We start from the raw sequence: 21688 nt of genomic DNA on the forward strand, positions 1-21688 counted from the left end.
AGCGATTGCAGGGACGAAATTTTAAGCGACCCCTATTTGCAGGGACGAATAACATATTTAAGCCAATAATTATTTAATTCAAACACCAAATTGATACTCTACACTCGTTGATTTAAATGATGATTAACTCTTCAAAAAATTATTGTAGCCATCTACATTCTTTATAGAAGAAATGTTAAGGACGCATCCTTTAACTAAACATACTCTTTTAAGCACATTCTCATCACCTTCTGTAAAAGATATTTGGAACTGGGCGTGGGGCAAAGCCATGGCTTCCTTCTCCCGTGAATTGCAATCATCATAGATTATTCTATTTCTTCTATAATCATTATTGAGGACCTTGTTTATAAGTTTGTGTAAATTTTGTCTCATGCCCCACCAAATGAAAATGGAAACTTGAAAGAGAAAAGACATCGTGACCCCAACGTTAAAAAAAAAATGTGAGTGGGACCAAACTTGTCTGCAACTTTAAGATAAAAAGGTTGAAAGGGCATATAAATACAAAAATACTATTTAAGCCATGCTAGGACCATCATGCATGTGTGTGTCATGAACATATCACATCATGATCACACCATCAAATGACCGTTTGAGGTTGAGGTATAATGTAGATTCTTTACATTTGTGGTGAATCAGTGGAGGTGGACAGAAAAGATAAGCTATTGATAATTAAGAATGTTATTACAGTGAAAAGGGACTAATGAATTCTTAGACTTGGCCCCATTACCTCTAAGCACAATACTACTACTAAGATAATAATAGTACGATGAAAACATATTTTCGGCTAGGATGACTTGAGGAACAAAGTTCTTGGACTGTGAGACTTAATTCACACCTGAGATTACACTGATTAAGAAAACATCTTAATGAGAGGTAGATTTTGCTTATTAGTATTTCTTTGTATATACCCAACAAACTAAATCTATCGAGTAAAATGGTAGAGTCCAACAAATTGAAAAAAAAGAAAAGAATTAATTGCACTTTTAACCCCTCGAATACCGTGATTTGACACTTAATGTTTTTCTTCTTTGTAATTTGATAGTCCTCCTCTCAAACATTAAAATGTCCTTTTTTTTTTTAAGAAATCAAACGAGCCCACCGAAATTGGCATTTGCGAAAATCGAACTTGAGACATTGATAGAAGTACAATACAAAATCTCAAGTCAACACCGTCAGACAAACTTAAATAGATTAACATGTCATCATTTATTAAGGTGACACCCAACTCTCATTGTAAGAGAGAGAGACTTTTCTTTAAAGTAAAAAAGTAAAAAAATGCTAAGGTTAGGTTATACAAATGAGAGCATATGAAATCCCTAATTCAAGTTTCAAAATTTCTGATGCTTTATAGAGTTATTAATTAATTTTGAAAAAAATTCACGCTAAATATGATACTCCCTCTGGTCACATATATAAGCAAAAAGTAATTTTTTAGGTTCATTGAATGACTAATGTACTTGGTCTATAAATGTGACTATATGCAATAATTATTCAATGAATCTAAAAAGTTGATTTTTGCTTATAAATATGACCGGAGGGAGTAATATTTAAATATCAAGTCAATAAATGATGTCACTTTAGCGTAAATTTTTAAAAAAATTGGGAGAGGGAGCACCTAATCACAAAAAGGTAAACACAAGACCTAAAAAAAATCTTAGAATAACAAAATTTTGGGAGGATGAAAGTGCAATTAAATAAAAAAAATTGATTATTTGAAATTGATAGAATGGAAAGGTTCTCAACAAACTTGTAAACACCTCAATGTTCTCAACAAACTTAAGGCTGCTCACTCAAATGAAAATAACGATCAGTCTAAATTAGCTAAACATCTACACACACAACAGTAAGCAATATTACTATACGTTTTTTTAGGGGAAATATTACTATACTTTTCTAATTATTTATTATCTTAATGAAATATTCTTGTCAAAAAATATTACTACCATATCTTGAATTTTAGTAATTTTTTCCTTATTTTTAATTTACTTAACCAAAGTGTCAAAATAAAGCACTGAAAATATTATCAAGGGTAAATGTACCGACTAAACAACACTATGGAAGGTAAAACTTGGGGTAATTATATCACATGTTTTTTTTAAGCATCGATAATGCAATGTGATGTGATCTCCCCTTTGACTCTTTGGAACTTTAAAGTTTAAAGTATAAAGGAAAAAAAGAAAATTGAACAAGGACTGATTCATCTACCAATTAAGAAGTGTAGTTTATTTACACACATGACGATGAAAATTATCAATTAGGCTGTTGGTTTTGGACTTTAGAGAGAATCTTATATAGTACCTAGTTAGTTAGGCAGTATTCTCCGCTGGTAGTAGTATATACCAAGCCAAGAGGATAATGACCCACAAGTTGCAAGATTTTGGGTACTACAATGCTAACCAATCAATTTTCCAAAGGCTAGTCTATTGGTAAAAATGACCGTTGGAAAAACCACTATCTATTGGCCAATATTAACTCATAAAATATATCACAACGATAATATAATAATGCAGCCAAATATACCTCTTACTATAAAATACACAAAGTGCCTCTCATTTGTTCTTCCTCTTTACTTACACACATTGTATATTATACTATAATATTCCACAAATATTTTAATCACCATGCTCTCAATAAATATAGTATAAATACAATACAACATATCAAACAGTTTCTTCTTCCAAACATTCTATTCTTATTTGTTTGCGTTCAATTCTCAACTCTCTATAATGGATACACCTACGCTTTTACATTCTTTGCAATTGCTTTTGGTTTTCACTTGCATGTTGTTAAATGCAGGAATAGTGACACTTGCTGCACGCCATCATCACCACACCACCTTCAACACATTGTCTACTACAAACTCATCCAAGAACCAATGGATCGAACCTGTCGGTAACCGTGTAATAACGGTTGATATTAACGGTGGAGGTCAGTTCCAGTCCGTCCAAGACGCCGTAAATTCCGTCCCAGATAACAATACAATGAATGTCCTTATTCAAATCAGTGCTGGATTCTACAAGTATGGCTTAGCTTGAAGCTAGCTTTTAGTCTTAACTTGCACCATTATTTAGTGGTGTTACATGTTCCTTTTCTTTAGCATTAATTAAGTTTTGTATAGTATATACTGTATACATACTAGTATTAATTCTTAATATTGTTGGTAATATTCATTAATTAATTATTTGAATGAAAGTAATAATTTGGTGGTGCATATAAACTTGATGGTGTAGAGAGAAGGTGGTGGTTCCCGTGACAAAGCCGTACATAACATTTCAAGGGGAAGGGAGAGAAATAACAGTGATTGAATGGCATGATAGAGCTTGTGATCCTGGTCCCAACGGACAACAGTTACGTACTTATAGAACTGCTTCTGTTACTGTCTTTGCCAACTATTTCTCTGCAAAGAATATCACCTTCAAGGTAAATATTAGTATATCTGTTCATATTACTGTTTTTACTATCAGTAAATATTTTAACTGATAATTAACCTCAATGGGAACAAAGGGAGGAAGGATTGTACGACATGTGTTGTCACTACCTACCAATATTGTTATTGTAAATATATAGCTATATATATATATATACACACTCGTGATCTTTCACTTGTTTTTTTCTCAAAAATAAATTTTGATAAGATTCAAAATGAGAAGTTTCAGTTTCTTTCATTTCAATGTAAGAGTGGAACACAAGTGACAAAAGTGTCAAACCTTTTTTAACTTCTTTAGCTTACCAGCTTTTTAACTTAGGTAAAAAAATAAAATAAAGTTTTGTTGAATAATAAACTAAGAAAGCAAAAAATGAATGCTGAGCATGTAGAATACAGCGCCGGCACCAATGCCCGGGATGCAAGGATTGCAAGCGGTGGCGTTTCGCATATCAGGGGACAAAGCATACTTCTCTGGCTGTGGCTTCCACGGTGCACAAGACACACTTTGTGACGATGCTGGTAGGCATTACTTCAAGGAATGCTACATTGAGGGCTCCATTGATTTCATTTTTGGAAATGGCCGATCCATGTACAAGGTATGATTCATTATTACTTATTATGATAACATTTCTACTAGTTTATTTATCTCAATTATGGCAACATTACCTTAATAATGGGTTCGTTAAAGTTGAAGTTAAGAAAAGAAAACAACCTTTTTATTTCTCTGTCACACTGCACTTTTGTGTCAGTAACATCAAAATTCATTAAGTGGAATCCAAAACATTGAGATGCGTAAAGGGATACTAGTAAGGTAATTGCCAAGTGTTTATGAATATGGACTATTGAACATCGCTCAAAACTTCAACAAGAATAGAGTCGCACTTTGAAGTAGAAATCTACCACGTTTTTAATGACCAGGCATTGAACTAATATATGTTGTTTTAACCCAAAAGAACATTAGAGCATCCACAATCGAGACTCTCACATTTGAGGTCTTAAACGGGTCCCACATAGACACATCACCTTTTTATTATTTTTTAATAATAGTACTTAATAGGTACTCAACCTCTCCAATGGAGATCATCTATCAAAAGGTCTAAATGAGTCTCATCAATAACTATTTATTAATGAAAAACAACAAAAGCAATTCAAATAATGATTATTTTATTGAAAAGTGGTGTGGGGTCCACTTAAGATACCCCTAATTTTTTTCTACATTGGAGGTACCTATTAGGTACCGGGTCTTAAATGGTAAAGAGTGGATGCTCTTATAAGTTGAATTTTCAAACACTAATATTCCTGTTTTTTTTTTTTGTTGAACAAGAACACATTGTTATACTCCCTTCGTTTCAAAATGAGTGTCGCTTTAGCCAAAAAAAATTGTTTCAAAATAAATGTCACTTTCAGTTTCCAATGCAATAATAACTTTTTCTTTTCAATTGTACCCTCCAATTAATACTCTGCACACTACTTTCAAAGTATTACTTTTAAAACTAACCAATAGTTAATAAGGATAATTTGGTAAAATAACCATTCTCTTTCTTTTAATCATTGCATTTCTTAATATGTGTGTAAACACCTAAAACGACACTCATTTTGAAACGGAGGGAGTAGTAGTTTCAAAAGAAACACTAAAATTGATGTATCTCATTAATTGACATAAAGTTATACTAGTTTCAAAAGAAACACTGAAATTGTTGTATCTTAACCCTAAAATTCAAACTACTCCATCTCTTAATAAAAACATCTCTTAATTGGAGATTCTCAGGATTGTGAGCTGCATTCAATAGCAACAAGGTTCGGATCCATAGCAGCACAGGATAGGCAATACCCAGACGAGAAGACAGGCTTCACATTCGTACGATGCAAGGTGACAGGCTCAGGTCCACTATATGTAGGACGTGCAATGGGGCAATACTCAAGAATAGTTTATGCATATACATACTTTGATGATATAGTTGCACACGGTGGTTGGGATGATTGGGACCACGCTAACAACAAAAACAAGTAACTTTTTTATCCTTCTTATCGTTTTGGTGATGATGACATTATTACCACACTGATTTTCTGAATTTTAACTGTCTTGTTGATTTGTGGATAAACTTAATTAGGACTGTGTTCTTTGGAGTGTACAAATGTTGGGGACCAGGAGCAGAGGCAGTACGTGGTGTGTCATGGGCACGAGAGTTGGATTTCGAAACAGCACATCCATTTATCAGGAAGAGCTTCGTCAATGGGAGACATTGGATCGCACCTACGGATGCTTAGCCATATATAGCATTATTCTTGACTTCCCTACTCACATTTTTAAAGGAAAAACAAAAAGAATTATAAGATGCAACCCATACAAAAGAGTTGTCATATTTTTGTTCTTTTCAACATAGGAATTCGTTTGTTGATAATATAGTTATCCTCTCTGCGGAGAGACTGTTGTTGAGCAGTTGAGTCTGATTCTTTTATTGAGTGTTCCTTGACCTCCTTCAATTGTAATAAATAATAAAGGTGCAATTTTTAATGAAAAAGTGATGTTAACACTAACAGTACTGCATATTTTTCCAAAGTATCTACAACATAATGAGAATCCTATATGTTTTTGTTATTCATAAAACAATTTGAAAGATGGACCAAGAAAAGATTAGACCTAAAGTGCCATCAGTGATTACACTGCTCTAGGCATCCGTAGAAGTTGGATTGATTATGAGAGGTGCCTGTCTAAGAGAATGAGATCATTATAGTGAGATAAGATTTAACTGCGGTCCTTTTTAAGTTGAATAAGAGATGAAAGCCTAAAAAGAGCCATCAGCATGACAAACAGCTCTAAGCAATTTGCCTCACGGGGAGATAGTTGAGAGTGGTGTTAAGTCAGTTATGAGCTATACTAAAAATGGTTTTAAAGAAACAGGGGAAGAACACAGAGACTAAGCCAGCGCAGAGGACGAGGCTATCCCCAAAGTATGTAAATTTGACATAAACGCAACAATGGCTTTCTAAAACACAAGCTTCTATGTGTGGAGCTTAAAAACAACCAATTAGCTCTCGGAAACAGAAAAATGATGCCCTTACATATATTGATGATTAAAAAGAATTAGAACATAACAAAATAGAATATAGTGGCACAAAAACGCAACAGTGGTGTACTAAACATAAGTTTTTACTCATGTGAGTATTTGAAAATAAGTAGAACATAACAAATGCAATCAAATTTTATTGAGCATCAAATAAAAAATATTCCCACTTCAGATATCAATTATTTTTTGACAAATATTTGAAAATAAGTAGAACATAACAAAATGCAACCAAGTTTTATTCAGCATCGCATAAAAATATATTCACGCTTTAGGTATAATTTTTTTTTGCTAAATCTAGAGCAAAATGGACGAAAGAATTAGAAATAAAGGGCCCGTTTGTTTCAGATTTTTTCCAAAAAAAAAAATCTATTTTTTCCCTTAAAAAAATCATTTTTTTCATTTTTAAGTGTTTGTTTAGGATTTTTAGAAAAATCATTTTATCAAAAAAATCTATTTTGACCCTAAAATGAAAAGCTATTAGGATTAGTTTTTCTCAAAATCTATTTTTTTCAACAACAAGGAGATAACACATGTGCATGTTACAACTCATTTTTCTAAAAAAAATTAATTTTTATGGATAGTAGGCAAACACAAATAACTTCAGATTTTTTTTAAATCTCTAAAAAAAATCTCTAAATTCTTTTGACACAAAATCTATTTTTTTTAAAGCTGAAACAAACGCACCCAAAATAAGACGATATTTACATTTGTTTCTTACTCTTATTAAATATATATAAAAAACAAAACAAGTACGACATCTAAATTGCAATTGGAGAATTAAAAACAACTTTAGCATAGCAATTTCACTGATTTGCATTTTTTTTGGCTTGTCAACGAAGTAGAATCAAGACATACATCAGCACATTAATAATCTTGATTATGGTTTTGCTAGACAAGAGGGCCGCATGCCAAATTTTCATAATCCTACCAATACATAAAGATCTAATTTAGAAATGTAGACAGAGAAATAGTATTTGAACAACTTTCTACTTTGCAACAACTATTATGACAACACCATGTATGTGGGGGGCATCTTCTTAAGAGCAATGATATTCTAACAACCAAAAATCAACAACTTTTGTGACAACCACCAATTTTCAAAGGAAAAGTAGATAGTGACACGGAAACCAAAACATTAGAGAGAGAAAGTAAAAAGATAATGTGAGTATGAGAGATAAAGTTGTCACATAGGTTGTCACAAAATGGTTGTTAGAATATCATTTCTCAAAGAATAAAAGCTTAATAATCTTCGGTGTATTTTGTCACAAATGTGATGTCAATATATCATAACTCATATCAAGACAATCAGCGGGAATTGCAAAAATAGGTAGCAGAACCAAGAAGGGAAGTGAGACATTGTAAAAGTTAATAATCTTCTCCCAAACCCCAACTCACAATAACACAAATATGGGGCACAAACAGGATAACCGGAAACATTCAGACACATGCAAAAAAAAGGACAAACAAACGCAGGGGAGACCCGTGCTGGACTACATATGCAAAGAAACGTTGTATGACAAGATCTCTACAAGGGCACAAGAGGAAATGAACACATCTAATACGGTGCATGCCTTAAAGATAATAAGCTAAAAGGGGAGTAGATTATTGCTATCAAATTGGTGCAACAAAACAGAAGGCTAAGCGAAGGCATGGAAACATTCCATTCTTTTACAAAATAATTCGATCCATTTCCCAATTCCATTCTATTCTACCAATCCAAACATAACCCATGACTTTGGCTACTAAGAAAAATATAAGGTCAAAGTCTAGACTGAGATGTGGTAGAAAACATACATTTGCAGTCAGAGAGCCTACAGGAAACAAAACAGAACTCGATAAAGCTTTAGCAAATATCTTTCGCAAAACATTCCTATTCGCCAAAAACTCATATCATATGTCCAGTCTATATGAACACAAGGTATAACTTCCCATCATATATGTTCCGTGATGGATAAAACCACTCATCCTAATCTTAATACATAGCAAACACACCTACGAAATAATTTAGTCGATTTACCAACTACGAATTTCACTGACTACGTATGTGTTTGGATTAGCTTTTGCTTTGATGAGTTAACACTATCATTTTGCTGTGGTTTTCTGAAGCTAAAAATATCAGCTAATAGACATACATCTGTAACCACTTCTACCATGCAATTCGCACCACAATTATTCAGCAGATATAACAAGCACACAAACTAAAGTAACTAAAGCCTAATTTCTTAGGGAATAAGACATGCAAAATTGTATGCAAAATAAATAATTAAGTTTGATATTTAACTAGCACAAAAAAGGTTCACAATACATAGTCAAAACACTAAATCCCAAAAAAAAAAAAAAGAGGAAAATCAAAGTGAAATTAAGAATCTTAACATATTTCAAAAACTAAGGGGAACGACATCATTCTTCAATCCACGATCTTACTTCTCAGATGAGTTTGGTCCTCTCTTCTTACCGAATCCAACAACTACAATAACAAGAATCAAAATGATACATCAGAAAAGCAAAAATAATAATTAATTAATAATATGAATAAATCTAAAAAATTAGGGTTTCGAGGTATTACCGGCAGTGACGAATCTGCGGTTGTACTGCATACGCTTGTGAGCACGGCCACGGGGCTGCTTCTTCTTGTCTTGCTTTGCTACCTTTGGTGTTTGGCCTCTAACCTTACCGGCACGGGCCAACGATCCGTGAACCTTTCCTGCAAAATCGATTTCATTGTTTATAATCAATTATACACGAAAATAAATTAAATGACAACATCGCACATCGTTTATTAAAATGCAATTTAACTTACCCATGATTGAAAAAGATGAATCTCTCTGTCTCACTCACAGACACTTTAGCTTCTGCGGCTTGAGGCAAAACCAGAATCGGAGCTCTAACGAAAATAGTTTGGTTTTTGCTACTTGTATTGTGGACTAGGGTTAGGGTTTTAGGGCTTTGGGCTTAACTATGTTCAAATAAGATGGGCCCTTATCTTAAAACTAGTCACTTACTTGAGAGATTTCTTTTTAAGCCTCCTCGATGTCTTCCTGTGAGGAAAAATAATCGTTATCTCTTGAATGTGTTAAAATGCTTGATATCTTTTTAAGCCTCCTACTAGTGTTAAGGATTTTTGTTTTTCAAAATGAAAAATTAAAGGTAAAGCTAAAGGTTAGGTTAGTTTATAGGAATTTTTTAATTCAAACCTTCAATGTGCTTTGAATAAAAATTAAAACAAATATAGTAACATACTAACATAGTATTAGAAAATTTGGATCAACATATTTTTAATTGTTTTTTTAGAAATGTTTTTTTAGTGCAAATAAAATTATACATGCATTACGTCACGATCGGTGTAAATAATTTTTACCCTGCCAATTAATTATAACGGCCAACTCCTTAGAAATGTTTGTCTTCTATCCTAATCACTTCTAAATTCGCACACATAATTAGTTGAGATGTGTTGATTATATAATCTTTTACATGTACTATACATAAAAAGTAATTTTTCATATAACAAAGATAAATGATATTTTAACAACAACTTTGTTGTGTATTTATATACAATATAGATACAACTTTGATTTTTAACAGATATTTTCTCTATCCGAGTTGTGAGAATTCTTAGATTTTTTTTTTTTTTTTATATAAACCAATTCTGAGATGTTTAAATAACAACTAAGTAGACATGTCTTGTCAAAAAAAAAAAACTAAGTAGACATGTTTTTTTTAAATATCCTTTTACTCAATTTAATGCCTCAACCCTCACACACTTTCTTCCCACTATATCCAATACTTTTCAGATGTGTAATTTCTACCATAAACATACTTTTATGGTCGATTTTTTTTTTTTTTTTTAAGGAATGGTCGAGTTATTACTAAGATAAGATTAGACAGTGTTAGCTTTCATGTTCGGTATTCAGATTACCTGAAAGAAGAAAAAAAAATCAATATCCACATCCAGATTATATAAATACTTAAACGTGATATGATCGTATTGAACGAACATTAGACCATAGACTTTTGAGGCTTTGTCTATGAGCTCGCCGACAGTTTTTTTAGAAAGTACGTGCTTATAGTTTTATTTATTTTCACAAATTTATGTATAAAAAAAATGCTATTATTTATTGTTACAAATTAGGGTTTATATAAAAAAATAATTTAAATATATTTATCGACCTTACATAGCAAAACCGTGAATGTTTATGTATCTTTAATTTCCACAAATTCTTATTGCTAAAGAACCATCAGTAACTTGGATTATTGCAACTTTGTACTAGATATAATTAGACATTGAGTAAAACAATCACTGACGAGCAAATGCCTTGCATCTAGGGGTGGGCATGGTTCGGTTAACCATATTAACCGAACCGAACCGAACCAAAGTGTTGAAATGGTTCGGAATAACCGAACCGAACCGTTTAAGTTTTGGAACTAACCGAACTGAACCAAAGTTATGGTTCGGTTAACCGTTTACTTACCTATTAACCGAACCGAACTGAACCAAAATCAAAATTTTGAACTGAAATGTATTTTTTTTATCCTTTTGCAAATTTAATTGTGTTTTTTGTCCTTTTTAAATTTAATTGTAGTGTATTCGAAACATTATGATTGGATTCCTTTTCATTTGGCCATCAGACCCTATTTAACCTTGTTGTAGATTGCAGTACTTGGTTGGTTTTAGTAAAATATTATCGGAGTATTGAAGAACACTAGTAGAAGTAAAAACACATGCATTATTAGCATATAAGTGTTGTCGAGGATCACGATCCAAATATTCATAGAACTTAGAGCAGGCATGTGACAATACTATAGCTAAATAATCAACAATTACTTTGCCTGTGTATTTTAGAGATTTAAATTTATCTTTTTTGCCTGTGTATTTTAGAGATTTAAATTTATCTTTAACTTAGTTCTATTGAATTCTGTTTTCTTGAAGATTGATTGTCTTTTCAATTTGGCATACTGATACCGGCTAGCCCTGCCATGGGAATATGCACTTGTATCTTTGAGGTAATTTTATACTTGGAATATTTGAATTTCTTTTTCAATCAGTGGTTGGCACATTAAGAAATTAAGATTGAATAAGCTGTTTTTTAATATAAGTTGTTTTGTATAAAATATGTTGTTTTGAATAAGTTGTTTTTTTTTTAAAAAAAGTTGTTTTAAAATAAGCTATTTTGAATAAGTTGTTTTTTAAAATAAGTTGTTTTGCATAAAATAAGCTGTTTTGAATAAACTGTTTTTATAATAAGCTGTTTTTAAAATAAGTTGTTTTGCATAAAATAAGTTGTTTTGAATAAGCTGTTTTTTAAAATAAGTTATTTTGCATAGAATAAGCTGTTTTAAAATAAGTTGTTTTAAATAAGCTGATTTTTAAAATAGATATGGTTAATGGTTCGGTTTGATTCGGATAATTGTGGTTACTAACGGTTCAGTTCGGTTAGTGAATTGTTATCAAAATAATGGTTCGGTTCGAGAATTGGTTAAATGGTTCAGTTAATTTTGATATGGTTCGGTTCGGTTAACCGGTTCGAATTGGGTTTTGGTTATTTTTGCCCACCCCTACTTGCATACCTTCCCTTGCCCCATCATTACATCATAAGATCATACATGTATAAATACTTAAGGGTGATCTGAAAATTTAATATCGATTAAAAACTGAAACAAATACAAAAGGTATAAATCTATATGTTACAATTCCATGAACTATACTTTGTCCTTGATCTGTTTGAGGCCATCTTTCTCCCTGGCAGGGCATTTTGTTTCTTGTTTGATAAAATAAAATGAACAAATGAGTCCTAAACAGGAGGCCACATTTCTTGCTATCAGACACCAGTTCCATAATCCTGATATGGTAGCTGGGGTCAACTCCTTCACATTTTAAACAAAACAGCACCCACTATCAAGTGAGCAGACCACAGTTAATCTTACATCTCCAGGTCGGGAGTTGGGAACTTTAAAAATTCTGAGAAGAGAATGGGAACGGGGAATGGAGATGGATATTTTTTTTCTGTATAAACTCCATCTGATGTGTTCCACTATTCCGTACTTCTAGAGAAATGCAGAAGCAGGGACGTCCCAATTATTCTGATGATCAAAACAAATTTTGATATTTACAAGCTAGAGTATATGCTCATAGTTCAACCTCTTGAAGATCTTCACCGAAACTACCACTTCTCGTAGGCGCCTGCATTAAAGATGAAGGATCAGGCATAAACGTTGATGGTGGCATGCCCAAAGCTGCCCCTGAAGGCTTAATTTCACCTATTTTTGGAGGGCTAAATGAATCATTAAAACTTCCACTCCATGAAGCTGTTCGACGAGAATGGGAAAAATGAGAGTCATTGCCATCTGTCTGCCCCTGTTTTGAGATGTTACCCGCACTTGGAAACCTTTGCATGGTCATTGTTTGTGCGTGTTTTGGAGGATCGTATGACCAATCATTTGTGGAAGATGTAGAAGGGTTTTCATTAGCTGCACTATCTTCTAGGTTGCTTTCAGCAATAGCCTCCATATTCTGCTCACTTGATGATGGTACAGGAGCTGGAATAAAAAACTTTGCATTGGCGGGAAGAGCAGGTTTCACAGATTGAACGGAAGGGGACTGAAACAAGTTTGCAGAGCTTCCACCATTTTGGTTGAAGGTGTCAACATATCTAATAATCCATAAACAATTTCATCAATATTTTTTGCCTTTCAAATTCTGTGGATGATAATTGACAGACAGATAAAACATATATTTTTCATGGGAACTGAGTAGCTGCGCAGAATAGCCAGAACTCATAGGTTCTTAATTATCTATCCTTTTTTCATCTATGGTATTTCTACATTCATTTAAGTTAGGACTCCAAACCAGACAAACCTCTATATTATAACACTTGGGTCCTCATAAAATATTAGAGATAGGGAAAAATTACACTCACTTCCCTGAGATATGTCTAAATAACACATGGATCTCCTTTATTTTGTAAAAGACACCCACTTCCCCTTAATTAAATAGAACTTTAAGAAATAGAGGCGAGTTTGTGTCATTTAGACATATCTCAAGGGAGTTGTATGTCATTTAAGGTTGGTAAAAGACACCCACTTCCCCTCAATTTTATTCACCTTCAAATTTTATAATCTAAAAGAGAAGCTAACAGGAGGCCCATTCTATAATGATTCATAGATGACAATATAACTAAAACAAAAGTGGCAACTGCTTGCAACTATTACTTGATTTAACAAGATATGAAAAATAAGCTATTACCTTGACCGAACACCTAAACGACTGCGAGCAGAGAATTGATTTGAGCTAGGTGGTATCGGTGGCATCCCTGGACTAAGTTCAGGACTTGAAGTTCTTGTGCTCGAGAACTCATTTGGAGTCAAACCTTCTGTCTTCAATGCAGATTTTAAGTTGTACTCGGCTGAACCATTCTGGAAAGCAGCAGTTGTCGGAGGTGGTGGTGGCAGAGCAGCTTCTTCAGCTGGAATTTCAGCACCTTCCTCTACCCATCTCTTCAACTTTTCGTCATAATAAAACTTGTTTTTCTCTCCCAATTTAGCCTTGGGATAGAGCAGAATAGGAACCATTTGAATAGGCAAAGTCAGAACTCAGAAGTACATTTGAGAAGAAAAATAAAATAGAACAGAATAAATGTATGGAACAACTAATGATACCTGTTTTCCAGATCTCAAGACTAGCCCCACTGTTTTTTGCAGAAGTTGTGACCCAAAACCAAATCGAGAAAAGCGTGATGCACCTCCTGATACCTGGACTTTTCCTTGTGCATCAGGCGATGGCGATTCCTAGGATAAATAAACCAGATTTTTTTCAAGTTTAAATATAATATGCTAGTCAATCAAAACACAGGAAGGTGAAAATCTTTACAGTAGTCACACACCTGTCTTGGGCTTCTACCAATATCTGGCTCTGAAACACTTCTATTAGGCTTCGCTGCCATTCTATTATTGTCAGCTGTCCACTCACTTATGGGTTCCAGAGAAGCAGACGGAACTAAAGATGACATGACCATTGTTGACTGGCTAGTGGATACTCTTGGTGCCATATGCTGGTAATGTTGTTCACTTCCATGAACAGTTCCTTGTGATGATGTTGGAGCAGGTGGTGGTAAACCACCAACAACCCGATGGGCAGTGCTATCAAAAAAGTTGAGCAATTTACCAACTAATTTTGCAGGAGCTAAATTTGCAGCATATCCACCCTGAACAAATATACAAGAGGATAAGTAACAAATTATCAAAATGATTAAGAATTAATGAAGGGCAGGGAAGTACCTGTTGGTGGGTCCTAAGTCTCTCCTCGAGAGCTAATACCAGCTGTTTCCACGTTTCTACTTCCGGAGCACGGCCAGTTTTCAAGGATTTCAGTACTGCTTGGCAGTACCTGTGATCAAAAACAACAATGAGATAGATCATGTAGAGAATAATGTCGCAGATAATACTCTGTGTACTTACTTCAATGAGTCCGAAACCTTTCCCACTTCAGCTAGCATATGTGCATATATAAGCTTATATGGTTGAAATGAATGCAAAACAAACTGAGAGTTTCCAAGCAGCTTTGAATATTCATATAACTCTGTCCTCTGTCCAAGCACCCATCAGATAAGTTTGAGTTATTTCAGAGACACGTACAAAAGAAAATATCAAATCAAACTGAGCATGTTCTTTTGGAAAGCAATAGTTGCTGAGGTGGCTTAATATACCATACAGATAGATCATTTATGAAGCTTACAAATCACTAGGTTGATTTAAAAAAGATTATTCATTTGAAGATAAAACCAGGACTGGAGATAATTAAGAAAGAAATTGTGATTTCTTAACCATGTAGACCATCTAACAAGTAACAACCACCAAAGCTTTTTCTAGTAAATGAATCAAATGATGCGTGTATGCCTCTAACGCCCTGTCATAAATCATATATGAAGATAGACCATTGAACTCTAAAATATCGCACACTGGACTGACAAATAGATTTTTTTTGGGTGCGTGTATGCCTCTCTCCCATCATGCCTAAACCACCTAAGTTGGGATTTTACATATATTTTACGTTAAGAGCTATATCCATACATTCTCTATAATGACATCATTCTTAATTCTATCTTCTCTTGTGTAAACACGCATCCACGATAGCAGTCGCATCTTGGCAACACCAATCTGATTTTCTTTTAGTCTTTTACTTGTTCACCATTCCGCGTAATACAACAATGCAGGTCTAATAGTTGTGCAGTAGAATTTTCCTTCAAGTTTTCACAAATTACAGTGACAAGTACCTTCATTTCATCCAACCTAGTCCTTTTGTAGGATGGACCCAAGATGTTTAGAACCTTAGATTTGTGGTATGGTATCTTTTACCATTTTTGTCTCTAAGCTAATATTTATGTTTCTTACTAAACTCGCATTCAATATTACTATATTTTATTGCTACAGGCGGAATCAGCATGTTACTCAATTATAAACTTTCCATTGGTTTCTTCTCTCTATTATCCAACTAAAACCGTATCATCTGCACACACAAAATGTGCTGCAACATTTTTTCTTGAATATGATCAGTAAGTGCGTCTAAAACCAAGCTAGAAAAAAATAGGTACAAAGATGACCCTTTAGCTGCAGGGAAGTCTGTATTTCCACCTTGTGTTCATAAGATTAGTAGTGACCATTCATACAAATTTTAAATTACTCAAATATACACAATACAAATTCCTTTTTTCTTCTAAATCCTTCCATGACACCTCCCCTATCACTTGTCTCCTCACAATTAATTAACAAGAAAACTGTGGCCAGGCCTTTTTTTATTCCCCTGATACTCCTGATACTATGCGTCAATCTTCATAGAAATATGTAGCTTTCATGGTCGATTTCGCCGACATAAAAATAAAATTGATTATGGGTAATGCAGCTCTCCTGACTATATCTCCACTCAATTACCCCCTCCAAAAGCTTCAAGATAAAATACGAGTTTGGTCCCCATATAGTCTGTGTAATTGTGTATGTCATCTTTGTTCTTGAAGATACATATTATCATATTGTGCCTCCATTCATTCAATATGCTCTGAGTTCAAAATCTCATCGAACAACTTGTGAATCAACTTATGCATTTCACTCTCAGCTTTGTTCTGACCTCAATAAGTATATTACTTTGCGCTGCTGCTTTATCATCTATCATCAACTTCAGTGCTTTTACACCTCTGATTCTTTAGTTGTAGTAGTTTTGGATTTTGTCTCTCTTATCTAGTATTAAGGCTATCTAAATTTAATGCTTCCTAAGCATGCATATATACTAATATGAAACAACACCCTTGGTTGAACCTTGCAAAATCTCTAGAACTCAAGTGATTGACAACCAGAAAAACTTTTTCTGACAAAGCAAGAGAGAAGGGGTAGAAAAACACAGGATACTTGATACTTTCTGGGAAAAAGACTTAAAACACGTGCATGCAACAGAACGGAAAAATATTGTGGTCGAAGCAACTTAAGAACTAAGGAGATTCCAAATTACCTGAATAGCTTCTGGACTAGCATAAGTTCGAGGACATGTCCAGTGATCTGCTCCTATTAGGCAAAGTCTTGCAGCGTCCGAGTATGACGAGAAGTTTACTTCAGCAATTAAATAGCAGATGTGTGCAGCAGTAATCTAAAATATGACTCCCAAATCAGAAGCAGAATGGAAAAGTACAAAATCATAACAGAAAAAATGAAAGAACAAGAATTATACCTCTCTTTTTTCCTTCCACAAGCAATCACCAAGGTGCATCATTACAAGTTCGTCACCTTTGGTTCTGTTTGCAGTTATTACAGCCAGATTTTCCTCCCAGTCTTCAAGCATATCATTAGATCCAGCCTGAAATTGCAAGCAACAACATAAGTTTTGGCTTCCAAGTCAAAAAAAAAGCACTACCCTTTGCAACTATTGAACAAATGTACGTAGTGGAACAACTAGATTGTATGACTTCTTCCATTATCCTATTGGGATTACCTGTTCAGACTGCTGAGGCATACCAAAAGCACCAGGATGCCCACTAATTGAGGTTTCTTCAGTAGGGAATACATCATTTGGTCGCCCAGCAATTAAAAGGCATAATGTGCGTAGAGGTGACCCTGCAACCAACTGACGAAGTGCCATTTGCCTTACTGTATCAACATAGAACTGCATCGCAAATACGGACCGAATTTATTTCTCCAACAAAGGAGGCACGAGAAAAATATTGTATGACCCAAAAGGGACCGTCTAGATCAGATATGAGATATGAGCATCAGCGGTATTAAACATTCTGAAATTTTGGCATCTGACCTGCTCACCGAGTTGTGAAGCAAGAACAAGTGCAGGTCCCCACAATTGCCCTTCTTGTGCACGCTGTAAAGCCTCCATCTTTTTGCCAGAGACAAGAAGATTTTGCACTTCAGAAGCAATTGCCTAGATCAATTCAAAATCAGTTAAAGATACAAAACAATGTGAAAGGGGGATCGTGTCAGGAGTAAATTAATACACACCTTCATTTGTTCTTCAGAAGGAAAATTTTGCAGGCAATGACTTGGCATCCCATATTGAGTGAACTCTGTCCCATTAACCTTGGCAGATGCAAAAAGCTTTGCAACTGCTGACTCAGGAGCATCATTTTCCTGTTTCAAAATGAAAGCCACAAAACGTTACCAAATGTGAAAGTGATCCCATGAGTAGTATTCAGGCAATAATATGACCCAGAATTGCCGGCTACCTAAAGATGTGATTAGTAAAGCCAATCATGATGTTTTAGCCAAACAGAAAGAATAAGACATAATCATTTGCAGAGCAATTGTAATTATAACGTCAAAAACCACTTCAAAAGGAAGTGATTATAAGATTGAAATATTGCAATATATAGCAAACATAGGTCTCCAGGATTTGCATTTATGAAAGTTAACCTAAGATTTTACACTAAAAATAAGTTAACCTAAGAATGTTGATCAAACTAGGAAAGTGTGGTACAGAAAAATCAATTAAAATTAAAAATGATACATAAAGCAAACAAAAACAAATGAATGCCTGAAGATGTAACTTACTTTTAGTATGGTATCCGTACCAAAAGGAGAACGTAATTTTCCATAATGCTGACAAGCTATTTTAAGCAAGGAGAGGAGGAGTCTCAACCTTTCACCTTTCTTATAATCCATGTCAGGTGATTCGTAGCGTGCAATCCTCTCATCTAACCATTTGTACAGCTCCTTACTTCCAACACTACCACCAACTAATGGACCTGGGAAAGATTGCTGGCTTAGAGCACGAAAATAATCACCAGTAGCATTTCCAATAGTCAAAGAATTGTTGCTTCCCGTTACAGCTTCCATCAAGTTCAACACAGAAATAGAACCTTGTACGGAATCCTTCAGATAAAAATAAATATATATCAGTTAATAAATAAATAAAAATATATCAGTTAATAATTTAAAGAATTACTTTGTGGAAAGAAGAGAAACGAGGGAAAATATTTTCAAACAGTAAAACAAAAGCAACCTCCAAGTCTTTCAGAAACCAGATCAAATTTAGATCAAAACTGAAAAGAAGAATCAAGAATTAACCTGGCTTCCATATGACGCACTCAAAGCACTTGGATCTTTCATTATGATGAGTTTTCCACCAAATCCAAAAGTTACTAGGGCATGAGAAGGACGACCAGCAGATGATCTTCCAGAATGAGGGGCATAAGAATATTGATGTCCACCCTGGATTGGTTGCTGGGAATAACTATGGGAGTTCTGATTTTCAGCAAAAACATTCGAGAATTGTTTTTGTTCATCAAACTTTGTGTTTGGATAATTAAACTGTTGAGCAATGTCCCCATGAGGGACAAAAGTTTTGGGAGCAAAAGATCCATTATCAAACTCTGTGTTTTGATAATTAAACTGTTGAGCAATGTCCCTGTGAGGGACAAAAGCTTTGGGTTCAAAAGATCCATTATTGTATAATGCAACCGATCCAAAGGAACTGGAAGTATTTACTTGTTGGTTACCATAAGAATGGTTAACTTGCTGGTTACCACCAGAAGCTGTATTATTCCCTATTTTAGTGGAAGCCTCAGTCTTATACATATCAAAACCCTGCTGTTGGTTAACACCATGTGAACCACTCCAGCTACCATTTACCGCCTGACTACCAACACCCTGTGATCCGCCATAATTACCAGCTTGGTTAACACCATGTGAACCACTCCAACTACCATTTACCGCCTGACTACCAACACCATGTGATCCATCATAATTACCAGCTTGATTAACACCATGTGAACCACTCCAGCTACCATTTACCGCCTGACTACCAACACCCTGTGATACATCATTACCAGCTTGGCTATACTCACTATACAAACTGTTATTATCATTAAAGGAGGAAGTACTGGTAGAAGTATGCCCATTTTGAAGTCCATGAACAGAAGATTGAACGGATGAATTGTAAGTTGCCAATGAGCGCCATTCTTGGGCAATTGTATCATAATACCAATCAGGATATTGAGGATCAAAAACCATATGCTCCGGGTACCCATTATTTCCTTGTGAAGCCTGATTCCAGCTAGATACACTTTCAGTTGTGCCTGTTTCTGCCAAAGTTCCAGCAACAGACTGGGCAGTTTGTTGCAAATACGAGATCTCTGTTTTTCCATCAGAAGCAGCAGCCCAATCCACCGCTGTATTGGCTTCAGAAGTTTGCTGACTAGAAGCTGTTGCATTGTAGCCTTCTATCTGATACCATTGCCCAGTGAAATGGTCATACTTCCAGCCAGGATAAAGATCCTCCCAATTCTGACTACTGCTCAGATCTTGTCCATTATTATGTTGGTTTGAAGATGCATCATAAGCTCCACCACCCTCTTGATATTGCACATAATTGACTGAAGTATTTAAGCCATCACCTTGCTTGCCCGTGTGATTATCAAAAGACGTATCATAACCTTGAACTCCTTGATATTGCGAGTAATCCACCGAACTATTTAAGACAACATTATGAGCTTCGATAACAGGACTCACCTGACTATTTAAATTATCGTGTGAAATAGCCGGAAAATCACTGGATTGATCTCCTAACTCACTAAAAAAGTCAGAATATGATCCAAACCCGCCACCTCCATTTGCATCATCAGCACTGAAACAATTCCAATCCTTCTCCTTAATCCCGGAACTAGCAACCTCATTGCTCTCGCCAACAGCTGCAATGTCCGTGAACCCCGAACTAGCAACCTCATTGCTCTCGCCAATGGGTGCATCGGCAGTGAACTCCGATCCAATCCCAATCTCTTCCTTACCGAGCTCCGTCTTATTATCACACTCAACTGAACTAGAACCGATCACCAAATTCCCCTCCTTAACATCATCACCTTCACCAACCAAATCCACATCAGATTTCACAACACCCAATTCCTCTTTGACTTCAACCCCACTTTCCCCAACAACCGAATTATCAAATGCACCAGCATCAACATCACTTATACTCAGATCCGCAAACGCATTCGCGTCATCAGAATTATTTCCTTCATCATTACCAGACTTGATAACAACAGGCTTAACAGGCCCCACATCATCATCGTCCTCAACAAGCTTATCGAAAAAATCCTCATCCGTCTGATCCTCCATATGAAATGGAGGATTCGATGCCATCACCTAAAACCCTAAACCTAACACTTCCACTTGAATCTCACAAAATTCTTCAAAAACTTCAAGCTCCGATTCCGATAATCTGAAATTATCGAAAAATCTCGATGTTATAGCTAAACCTCGAGATCGTAATTGAAAAATCTGAAATTATCGAAAAATCTCGATGTTGAAGATAAACCCTAAGTAGAAGGAGCAATAACTAAATCAGAAAACGAGATCTGAGAATTGTTAAATAGAATTGAAGGGATCGGAATATATAGAGAATTGAGAATTGAAGAAAAAATTACCGGAAATTGAGATAATGGTTTTAGGGTTTGATGAATTGAAGGAAGAAAGGGGTTAGAGAGATCGACGTTGAGAATTTTGCAGGAAACTGTAAAGAGAATATTTGGAGAGAGTGGAAAGAGGAAAATTGTTTGCACCACAACTCATCAAGAACAAAATAGTGAAAATACAACTAAGTTTTTTTTAATTAAAAAAACATAAATATATATATATATATATATATATATATATATATATATATATATATATATATATATATATATATATATATATATATATATATATATAGGGG

General features: G+C 34.6%; 3 protein-coding genes across 5 annotated transcripts; 1 reads left to right on the plus strand and 2 right to left on the minus strand.

Moving 5' to 3' along the window:
- The first annotated feature begins 2568 nt into the window (after nt 1-2568).
- PME5 (Pectin lyase-like superfamily protein) lies at nt 2569-5965 on the plus strand. Its single transcript, XM_085712783.1, has 5 exons — nt 2569-3019; nt 3231-3420; nt 3817-4023; nt 5196-5434; nt 5539-5965. The coding sequence occupies exons 1-5, from the start codon at nt 2727-2729 to the stop codon at nt 5693-5695; spliced, it is 1086 nt and encodes a 361-aa protein (XP_085568909.1). The 5' UTR covers nt 2569-2726; the 3' UTR covers nt 5696-5965.
- A 2774-nt stretch (nt 5966-8739) lies between these two features.
- LOC146919435 (small ribosomal subunit protein eS30z/eS30y/eS30x) lies at nt 8740-9381 on the minus strand. The gene is made up of 3 exons (XM_085712788.1): nt 9296-9381; nt 9062-9199; nt 8740-8962 (listed from the first exon to the last, which is right to left on the minus strand). The coding sequence occupies exons 1-3, from the start codon at nt 9297-9299 to the stop codon at nt 8916-8918; spliced, it is 189 nt and encodes a 62-aa protein (XP_085568914.1). The 5' UTR covers nt 9300-9381; the 3' UTR covers nt 8740-8915.
- Nucleotides 9382-12115: 2734 nt separating this feature from the next.
- LOC146919436 (protein transport protein SEC16B homolog) lies at nt 12116-21570 on the minus strand. Of its 3 annotated transcripts, none has more exons than XM_085712786.1 (14): nt 21399-21570; nt 19045-21193; nt 18529-18849; nt 17980-18108; nt 17780-17902; nt 17465-17635; nt 17204-17329; nt 16988-17122; nt 14947-15074; nt 14767-14875; nt 14373-14693; nt 14149-14277; nt 13736-14034; nt 12116-13142 (listed from the first exon to the last, which is right to left on the minus strand). In XM_085712786.1, exons 2-14 carry the CDS (start codon nt 21112-21114, stop codon nt 12620-12622), a joined length of 4584 nt encoding a protein of 1527 aa, XP_085568912.1. In that variant the 5' UTR covers nt 21115-21193; nt 21399-21570; the 3' UTR covers nt 12116-12619. The 3 variants fall into 3 exon arrangements, with proteins under 3 accessions (XP_085568912.1, XP_085568911.1, XP_085568910.1); XM_085712785.1 differs by having other exon boundaries at nt 19045-21290; XM_085712784.1 differs by having other exon boundaries at nt 19045-21570.
- Nucleotides 21571-21688: the final 118 nt, after the last annotated feature.

This window comes from Medicago sativa, chromosome 5, assembly GCF_051527215.1.
Source record: "Medicago sativa cultivar Bolivia chromosome 5, Bolivia_mono, whole genome shotgun sequence".
NCBI classification, from domain to species: domain Eukaryota; kingdom Viridiplantae; phylum Streptophyta; class Magnoliopsida; order Fabales; family Fabaceae; genus Medicago; species Medicago sativa.

Excerpts from the sequence above, each read along its gene's own strand:
- PME5 (XM_085712783.1), top strand. The coding sequence starts at position 2,727 with ATGGATACACCTACGCTTTTACATTCTTTGCAATTGCTTTTGGTTTTC. Across the intron at positions 3,421-3,816 it reads CAAAGAATATCACCTTCAAG|AATACAGCGCCGGCACCAAT; the intron begins GTAAATATTAGT and ends CTGAGCATGTAG. Across the intron at positions 5,435-5,538 it reads CACGCTAACAACAAAAACAA|GACTGTGTTCTTTGGAGTGT; the intron begins GTAACTTTTTTA and ends AAACTTAATTAG.
- LOC146919435 (XM_085712788.1), bottom strand. Across the intron at positions 8,963-9,061 it reads CCGCAGATTCGTCACTGCCG|TTGTTGGATTCGGTAAGAAG; the intron begins GTAATACCTCGA and ends TTGTTATTGTAG.
- LOC146919436 (XM_085712786.1), bottom strand. The coding sequence starts at position 21,114 with ATGGCATCGAATCCTCCATTTCATATGGAGGATCAGACGGATGAGGAT. Across the intron at positions 17,903-17,979 it reads CTTCTGAAGAACAAATGAAG|GCAATTGCTTCTGAAGTGCA; the intron begins GTGTGTATTAAT and ends GAATTGATCTAG. Across the intron at positions 17,636-17,779 it reads CTTCACAACTCGGTGAGCAG|TTCTATGTTGATACAGTAAG; the intron begins GTCAGATGCCAA and ends TTTGCGATGCAG.